General features: G+C 39.4%; 1 protein-coding gene across 1 annotated transcript in view; it reads right to left on the minus strand.

The window, feature by feature from the left end:
• Positions 1-1,755: 1,755 nt before the first annotated feature.
• The window catches only part of LOC106513485 (junctophilin-1), a gene marked incomplete at its 5' end in the record, with an annotated part of 16,239 nt that continues 8,026 nt past the window's right edge, over positions 1,756-9,968 (minus strand). Inside the window, 3 exon segments of the mRNA XM_014002342.1 lie at positions 1,756-5,887; positions 6,068-6,164; positions 8,210-8,940. Coding sequence (XP_013857796.1) covers positions 6,084-6,164; positions 8,210-8,940 — 812 coding nt within the window.

Below are 9,968 nucleotides of genomic sequence, written 5' to 3' on the forward strand. Positions count from 1 at the left end.
CCCTTTGCCAGGGGTCTGCAACTTTACAACCAAAAGAGCCATTTTTTCTCTTCAGCTCACTAATAAAATGTGTCCAAAGCCGCAAAACATACTTCAATTGTGATTATCATCTGGTGACTTTTAGTTTTTTGACTGTTTAGTTTCCAACCAGTGGGGTGAAATTATACAACTAAATTATATAGTGAATTTGAATATTAGTTTTACAATTTAGAATTAAAAAAGACTGTATTCATGCAAACAAGAAAAATTATATCATTTATACCAAATTTAATAAAAAATGTTTTTATTTGTTATTGTTTTCTAACATATTCCTCATATTTCTTCTCAGCAACTTGTTTTACAGGTATTCCAAAACATCCCTGCTAGATTTGAGAAAAAAAGATCATCGTAATGCTGAAAGTTGGATCAACAGGTTACTTTGATCTAATCATATGTTTCACTCCTTTTATTAGTAGTTTCAAATATTAGCGACTAAATGACCAGGAAAAACTGTCAAAGCTATTCTTTTCTGTTATAGATTTAAAAAACAATACCAAAAACATCAATCTTATGTTAGTTTTAGTCAAAGCTCAAAGAGTCACTGTAAAGGTGGCCCCAGAGCCACAGACAGCAGACCCCTGCCCTATGCCGTGTGCTACCACGGCCAGCCCTGAGTTTATCCCTGCTCATGACAAAATTACAACAGTTTGAATGATGAGAGCCAGGATACAGTTTGCTTTAGATAAACTAACAGGTTTATAGTTTTAAAACAGAGGTTTGTTTCTGTTTGTGTAACAGAAGAGGTGATGCTAAGCTAGGCTATCTTTGCAAGGCACGGAAAGGGGATCCGCTCAGCAGCAAGTTTTGAAAAATGACGGCCACTGATATCTTCTCACTGCTTACAGGCCCCAATCCGATTTTAGAAACACAACTAAGTCTGCATTTTAGTCGCAGATGTGTCAGCATTTCGGGGTCAGGGTCTGCCATGTGGCGTTGCGGCACACAATTCTCCCCTTCCGTTTGTGCTTCATCCACTTTATTAGTACAAGATCTATCCCTACAGGTTAAAACTGTAGCTGCATCCACTCAGACTTAAAAGGATCTGATTTATATCTGTCCAAGACAGGCCAGTGCAACCAAATCTTGCCCAGCTAGCTGCCATATTAGAATAGTAACAGATATTCTATACTATCCCTGACAGCTTCACGTAGAGGTTTTAGTTGGTCTCCTTTGAGGGCTAGTCTGATCTGTCAAATGGGAAATCTATCATGTTGTGCATTTTGTTTGAGTAGTATWAACACCACAACATTATCTAAAATTAGATAACTCCTTGAAGGTTTTGTAGTGTCTCCCAGAGTCAGGACGGAGAGCACAGCAAGTACACGACATGGCGTTACACATTCCAGGCACTTGCCATTACTGGTGTAACCCTACACTAATCCAAGGCCGATCAGTGGTGGAAACAGGACCATCTCACTCGAGACACGCTGCCCTGCACTTACACGACTAATGCGAGACCCAGTCTGCGATGTTTTGATTCCACGTCGGTCTTTTCCCAGTGGATCTCATTATCGGAAGGCTAGTATTTAAAAGTGAACATAAACACAATCCAAAATGTAAACAGAATTGGATTTTTTTCACAATACATTAAATTAATAACTTGAAGGTGCATCATGCCCCCACAAAAGTCTGACTTCTTGGATAACTTTTCAGATGGCAATCGATTGGTCAATTCATGGTGTTGGAAGAGTATAAAAGTACCAGAAGAAAGCATCATTTTGTTTAACAAGGCATAATATCTTTATTTTATACACATAACTTCATCTCCAAAGACTTTGCACAAATCAGTGGGGTATCATGTACCGTAACATATCAAAAGTCTCCCAGAATTCCTTGTTGTTTCCTTAAATCTTCAAACGAGTACATCTGCCTTTCACATCCCCAAATGGTACGAACAATATGACCTACTGAAAATAACTATCTTTTTTGTTTCACTGTCAAACATGATCATATGTGTATTACATTACCAATTACAAACAAAGTTATCTTCATTGTCAAAATACAGGTGTGCAAATTGTTAGAAAAATACCAACTCATACCAGATTCTGGATTGTGCTCTGTAAAAATCCTTACAAATAGTATATAATAATAATAATCTATATATAAATGTCTCCCAACATGCAATGTTGTATTTCAAAAATATCCCACAAACAGGCTGCTCTGTTACACCTTTTTGTCTTCACAATATTTTCAGTAAATATCAGTAGTAAGTTTTCCAGTAGTTCAGCGGAACAGTTTGCGAACATCAAACAAAATTGTTACAGAGAGACAATTCACACCATCCCCTCTGCTATTGCCACTGGTTTATTATCAAATGAAGCAGCTTTAGAAGTGTCACTAGAACCTGATGTGGAGCTCTTGTTATCAAAAATAACAGCTTCATCCAAACCATCAACATATCTGCTAGATCTCCTCCCAACCAGACTGTTTAAAGATGGGTTTCAGTGGATGGATATCTACCACAGGGATTTTAGGATGGTTGTACTGTAATTTACCACTTGTTTAGGAAACTTGATCTCTCTTYGGGATCTTCAACTAATTATAGAACTATATCAAATCTTCCCTTCTTTTCAAAAACTCTTTGAGAAAATAGTTGTGAATCATATGTGAACATCTGGACAAGAATAATCTGTTTGAAGAGTTTCAGTCAGGGTTTAGAGCTCATCAAAGCACAAAAACAGCACTGGTGAAAGTTACTAATGGTATTCATGCCTCAGACAGTGGACTCATGTCCATACYTGTCCTGTTAGATCTCAGTGCTGCATTTGATACAGTTGATCACAATATTCTRTTACAAATTGGACATGATGCTGGGATCACAGGAACGGCCCACAGAACGTTTTAATGTTAGATTTCAGTATTTATTTAATTAATCTTCTTACAACAGAATTACCGTAGTCACGGAGTTCCTCAGAGTTCAGTGCTCGGAGCAGTATTTTTTTTTACTTTATATATGCTTCCAGATAAAATTATTTGACATTTGACAAGTTTTCATTGTTACGCTAATGATACTTGGTAATTTTTATCTGTCAATCCTGATAAATCCAGTTACTCAGACATCAAACATGTCTWAGAGACATAAAAACCTCAATGACTCAATGTTCTGATAATAAATTCAGACAAGGCAGACATATTGTCATGTTTACAACAGAGTATCATTTATATCATTTAACTTTCCCATTAAAAATGTTACCAGGGCCCCTTTCTCTTACTTGCACAGTATTACTAAATGAGAAACATCTTGTTCCAAAATTACTCAGAAAAACTGATCCATGCATTTATCACCTCTAAGATGGCCTATTTATTTTTTATGTCAAGATGCCAAAGAGGAAAAAACAATCTCTAAAAGTGGTTCAAAATGTTGCCACACAAGGAGACATCTTATTTCTCCAATTCTGGCTTTCTGTAAAATTAAATATAATTTAAAATATATATATTTTAAAATAAATCCTATAATTGAGGTTGGCTCGGGTTATCCTGAACTATACTTTTTGCTGATTTAGGCATAGACTTCTGAGACAAACTGACCACATTTCTTCACACAATTGTCTTTATGCTCCAGACTGTCCATGATTGTAWTTATCGTTGTCATTTACCGTGTGTTCTTTGTTTTATGTCTCAGAAACTAGGTCTAACCCCACGATTCCTTTCCACTCAACTCTCGATTGGTCAAGACAAAACACCACCCGTTATGAGCCTGGAGCTGCTGGAGGTTTCTTCCTGTTCTAAAGGAATCATTCCGTTCCACTGTCACCTCCGTGCCTGACCAGGGAAGGGACAAAGTGAGAATTCAACACAATATGCTGGCTTCTTTAGACAATTTTTTTTTTTACGAATCAGCCTTTTTCATTGTGACTATATTGCAATATAATTGGACTGAACCGACTGTGACAGCATTTGAATTTGGGTCTGATTTGGGTTTGTTGGCTTTGTATAGTGCCCTGAGATGACCTTTACTGTGAACCGGTACTAAATAAATAAACTGAACTGAAATAAATCAAACTGGACGAAGAATCCTCTAATGCGCTGCTCATTTTAGATACTGACAATACAGTCAAGCTAATCTCCAAAAAAATAAAATAAAATAAAATAAAAAACAGAACTGCAGCGAATAAAACCTAGATATAGATTTAAGCCCTTTTTCATGATGACCAATGTTCACAAGCACATCAGTTGAACAATGAATACAGAATTATTCTTGGTAGAGGCGACAGTAAATGCCCACCATATAAATAACCACTTTGGAAATCAAAGAAATTCATGCCGTACCTGCAAGAAAGACTACAAGAAGCTGGGGTGAAGCTAATTAAAATGGTGAGATTCAGATGATGACATATTTAATACCCCCCTTCCCTCCCCCTTCCTGCAACAGAGTTAAGACAAACATAGCATCTCCCCCCCTTCTCTTCCATCCTCATCTCTTTGAGGTAAACAGTGGCACTGTTAAAGACTTCTARAAGGCAAATCTTCTCCCTGGAGCCCCATTCCACATGGTCTCAACCTGAACAAACCTCCACTGTCCACCACTATCAGTCTATACACATGCAAGCACTTCTGGGCCTACTCAAGCAGCTCACAGCTGCAGTTTTGCATCTTAGTGTTGTTGTGAAAGCAAATAACTGGACCGACAAATAAAGCGAAAGGGTCTAGGCATGTACAATAAAATATCTTTTCTTTTCATTTCATAAATAAAATAAGACATTTGTTACTTCACTCTCACAGAGCTATATTATTTCTTCTTTTTTTTCAAAAATAAATCAAGTTCCTCACCACAATTTCTGTCGTCAGCCAACGCTTTGTCTCAAATATTCAAATAACGTGTGTCTGACGAAGAGAGAACAAAACAAAAAAAATAGCATTTTTCTTTAGAATAGCAGAACACCATCTCTGGCAAAATATATTATAAGCTTTTGACGAAAAAAAAGAAAAAAAAAGTATTGCACTTTCAGTAACATTGTGTGTAATGTCAAATTACAGCTCATTTGTTAGAAATTAGTAAAATTCAAATAAAAAGGGAAAACAAATTTATTTACCCATTTTATGAAGAGATCTCCACAAGAATGCAGGTAATCAACATTCATAACAACGATGAACAAAAAGCTACGTGAAAACAACAAACAAAAAGAAAAAATGTTAAAACTGTACCATGCACGGGGAGTGTTTCAAAGCAGTGTATCCTGGATTACAATGGACGGAGCTGGAGAGAGCTGCAGGGATGTTTGGGTTTACAGAGTAAGACTGGCTAGTGACCGTGCAAGCACTGACTGCTGGCAACGGCCGCGCACCGTTTTGCTCTCGCAAAGACTGGCTGGAACCTCAGAAAAACCCTCCAAACACCTGAGCCCCCACCCCCGCCCCCCTCCGCAGTCCCTGGCCCACGGGCCGGGCTCACATCTCCCCATCAAAACGTCAGATGGCAAAATAGAAAAGGCAGCTGTTTGCTCCCGTCGTCTAAAAGTTGCATCTCCACCCTCCTCCAGCAGGCTCCGTCAGCCCACTGCAGCGGAGGTGGGCTACAGAGACCTGAGCTTGGGTCAGCACACATGTAGGTTTCAATCACTTCTTTTGTCGTATGTTTGGTTGCATTTAATTTTTTTCTTTTTTTTTTTCTTTTTTAAATTTCACTAGACATGACATTTTACTCCTGCGCATACAGAAGCCAAAAGGAGTGCTAATTGACAGGGCTGGCCCTCGAGAAGGCCAGAAACAGGTTGTAGTGAAGCCTTCCTCCTGATTCTCCTCGGTGTCATGCTGGTTCCTAAACACCTCCGGCCGCCCCCATCTCTCACTGGCGCCATTTTCACTTTCCAAGGCCGGCAATGCAACTGTGCCAGTTGCCATGGTTTCACTGCAACGTAGAACAGTTAGGATTTAATTGGCCCCCCCGTCACATTTCAGATATACATTGTGACACACAGCTGGCACGCAAGTAACAAAATAAGATTCATTACTGGATATATCGGACCATTGAGTTGACAGGCGGTTATGCACCTAAAAGGATWGCATGTGAGTGTATAAATCAACTTACCAAAGAAACAGCATCATCATGTCAGAAAGTGGACAAATATAATTGCAAGGCCAATATTCAACAGCATAACCATAGCAACAAGGATGGAGTTAGGACCCTGCAAAAACAAAAAGCAGCTGGTTAACATAATGCAAAAACTGAAAACAAGTACCAGGAAGTTCATAGTCCTACCTAAGAAATACTTTGGTACACACAGTAACACTATGAGTGTGTCCCAATTCAGGGACTGCAGCCTACTTAGAGCACGGTCCCCAGAGGCCACACCCTGTGCAGTCCAGGTAGGCTGCAGCCACACCATGTGCAGTCCAGGTAGGCTGCAGCCACACCCTGTGCAGTCCAGGTAGGCTGCAGCCAAGGATTTTTTGTTCCTTTCAGCTTTTCAAATTAAACTTGCCATAACCTTTTTGCTACTAAACATATTCAGCTCAGTTTCAGCAGCTTTCAGCTTAAGTTTTCAACAAGTAGCATTCACACTAGCATTTTCGCAGGAAATGCAATTTTCTAGTTGTAATTGCATTTTCTTTAACATTGAGATATTAATTTCTTCAGCTAAATGAATCCAAAACATTCATTTAAAAACAAATTTAGATGAATTTCCAAACTCTGCTGTCTTTGATAGTTTGCTGATGGCACAATGAATCCTGGGATATCCTCAGCTGGGAAGTAAACTCAGACGCAGTCTTCACTTTGGGGATTAAGTGGGCTGCATTTGTCGGCTGCTTGAGGAGTCCAYGAATTGGGACAGCCGTCAGCGCGGGGCAGTGTCGTAAGCGTCCGAAAAATGCGGACTTCAAAAGACRCAGCCCCTGAACCGAGTCACGGCCTTTTTTTTTAAAACAAAGTAGAATTTCTCAGTTAAAAACATTTTTATTGTCGAAGCCACAGTTCTAGTAGGGGTGTCCTGTTTTGTACCAGAATATTTTAACTACTACAGTTTGTGACTGTAAAAATCAAGACAGGGCTTGTGTTATTACTTTAAAACAATATTCAGTCTTAGGAAGATATTGGGCACATTCACGAAACATTTAATTTGACTGATACAAAAAGGACAGACATCATCAGAATGAAGCTGAATGGGCAAAGTGTTTTCTAGCATTTTGGTGTCAAACGGTATTGTATCACTATAATTTCCAGTGAACCAAAAAGGACTCCTTGTTCAATAGACGTGGAATTTTGGATAACTGAATTTAAACCACAGTGCTTAAAGGGATCCATGATTAGTTGTAACATTAGACTTTATTTGATAAACATGTATTTTAACTGTAAAATAAAGACTGTAAAAATACTGTAGGATGTTTAGTTTTTATAATTTTTAAACTAAATTTTTAAAAATATATTACACGGACTGAGCCATTTTATTTACACGCAAAGCATTTTGCGTAAATGATGACATYGATCGAGCGAGCTATATCCACCCTGAAGGTTAATCTTGGCCAATATCTGATGATCGACTCTTTTAAATGAAACCAGAGAGCGTTGACAGAGAGGAGAAGGTAGAAATGACTCAGCCTGTAACAGAAAATATGGATGGAGGACCTTAGTTTAGTTTGTTAGCTTTTCGCGCTAGCGCCAAGCTAATACATAAAAGGATATAGCATCGGTGCTAAAGCTAAAGCTAACAGGCTAAGCTGAGGTTCTTCATCCATGAAGCAGCTCTGTTGTCCTCCATCTATATTTTCAGTTACAGGCTGAGTCATTTCTACCTTCTCCTCTCTGTCAACGCTCTCTGGTTTCATTTAAAAGAGTCGATCATCAGATATTGTACAAGATTAACCTTCAGGGTGGATATAGCTCGCTAGCAGCCTCGCACCGAGGACCTATCCACGTCATTTACCCAGAATGCTTTGCTTGTAAATAAAATGGCTTAGTCCGTGTAATATATTTTTAAAAATTTACAAAACTAAACAGCCTACAGTATTTTTACAGTCTTTATATTACAGTTAAAATATAAGTTTATCAAATAAAGTTTAATGTTACAACTAATCGTGGATCCCTTTAATAAAGTCTAGCAGACCTACCAGATACCCTCATCACAGAAGTCAAGGGCTAAGAAAGGTTTTCCCTTTTTCTTGTCACGTATTTATAGGGTTGCATTAACTGTGCTCACATTATAACTATCTGTAACAATTAACTGGGCCTTACTGCTTCTTCTGCGCTTTCGGCAATCTCCATGCTCGCTTTCTTTGTGTCTGCAAGGCTCTTTGGCTTTAGGGAATCTTGCTTCCTGAGTTTTGGCTCACTCTTGCTGTCCCGAAGAGAGGGTGGTTTAGGAGTAGGGGTGGGGGTGCTGAAGGACCTAGGTTGCGGAGGTAAACGTGCCAGAGCCAGGGCACTGGGCTCTTCGGCTTCCTCAGGTTCTGGAGGTGGAGGACCCCTCGCAGGGGCTTTGACGTAATAACTGTGGTACTCGGAGTGGAGCTGGCCGTTGACTGGAACTGTCGGAGGCTGTGAAGGAGATGCAGTTGCTGTGGTAGGCTGGTGAATTTTAGAGGGTTTAGGCGGAGCCTCGACGTGCGCTTGGGAACTCTTGGGCCCATCAGTGACAGTCACCCTCTCTTCTTTACTAATCTTCCTGCTAGAACGCTCTTCCTTGCTGGGCTTAAAACTTGACTTCTCTTCCTTGCTTATTTTACGGGACAATTTTTCTTCTTTGACGGCTTTGTGGCTGATGCTGTTGCCAATCTGGCTTATCTTCTTGCTAGTCTCGGGTGACGGAGGAGGTGTAGCTGCGGGGCTGGCCACGGGGGAGTGGGGTGGAGTGGTGCCTTTACGGTAAAAGTGGGGAGAATCATGTGGGGAGTTGTCTTTCTTTTCAACAGGAACCTCTTTAATTTCCACCGGCTCTTTCAGCTGTTGTCTAATGTAGTCGGGTCCTAAAGAAATGAAGCAAATGACACACATTAGCATGGCAAAAAAGAACAAACAAAACCAAATATTTCCTTTTCTGAAACGGAAGTTAGCATATGTGTACCCATTTATTCACTGAAACGATTATGCAAATGTTAAAATCTAAGAAGTCCAAGTATGTCCAGTCATATACTGGTGTAAATAGTCTTATTGTGGAATCTTTGGGCCCTTCATTTCTCATAAGCCCTGAGTACTTTTCAGCTTCGTGGTATTTGTAATTTGTTTCTGAACCACCACAAACAATGAGACCCACTACAAAGAGACAGGGGATATGTAAACATCTGTGGGATTTAACATATCTGCCCAGCTTAACTTCACACCGTAGCTCTCTGTAAGAGTTAGGGACTGTGTAATTTCACTCTGTTTGGGAACAGATTCTTGCGAGAGGTTCCAGGCATTTTTTAAATTGTTCCCGGCACTTAAATGATCCCCTGCCTCAAACTCATGCAGGGCYGAAATGCTGGCGGTCATTAAAAGAAAAAAAAAAGACGTCCACTCCACTTCTGCAGCCCTGCTAGATTCCACCCTAATGAAAAATGATGCACTTGCACACACAAAACACTTTAGAATAAGGGTTATATGTTAGTTTTATAGCTATCTGATCATGTGTAGATACAGTTGATGAGTGAAAGATTTAGTGGATGTTCTCAACCAGCATATCTTGCCAAGTCAAATGGAACATGTACCGGTACTCAGTGACCCAAACGGCTGTGGTGTTTCTTTCATCTGAACATAAACTGGGCTGAGTCGGCAGCCTTCTAAAGACGAATGTAAATGGAGGCCATACTAGTCTTGACCGCAACATAAATACAAAAAACTAAAACCAATAAAAGGACGAGTTTCATCAATTTATAAACTGCTTTTTTGTTCATTCACAAAATTTTAAATTATAAACCCTATTTTTGTTTTACAGAAAAGAGCTCTAAGAATTATTGCTAGAAAACACTACAGTCACCCATCAAATATATTATTTTATCAGTTGAAATTATTGAAG

This window comes from Austrofundulus limnaeus, unplaced genomic scaffold (genome assembly GCF_001266775.1).
Source record: "Austrofundulus limnaeus strain Quisiro unplaced genomic scaffold, Austrofundulus_limnaeus-1.0 Scaffold12, whole genome shotgun sequence".
NCBI lineage: Eukaryota > Metazoa > Chordata > Actinopteri > Cyprinodontiformes > Rivulidae > Austrofundulus > Austrofundulus limnaeus.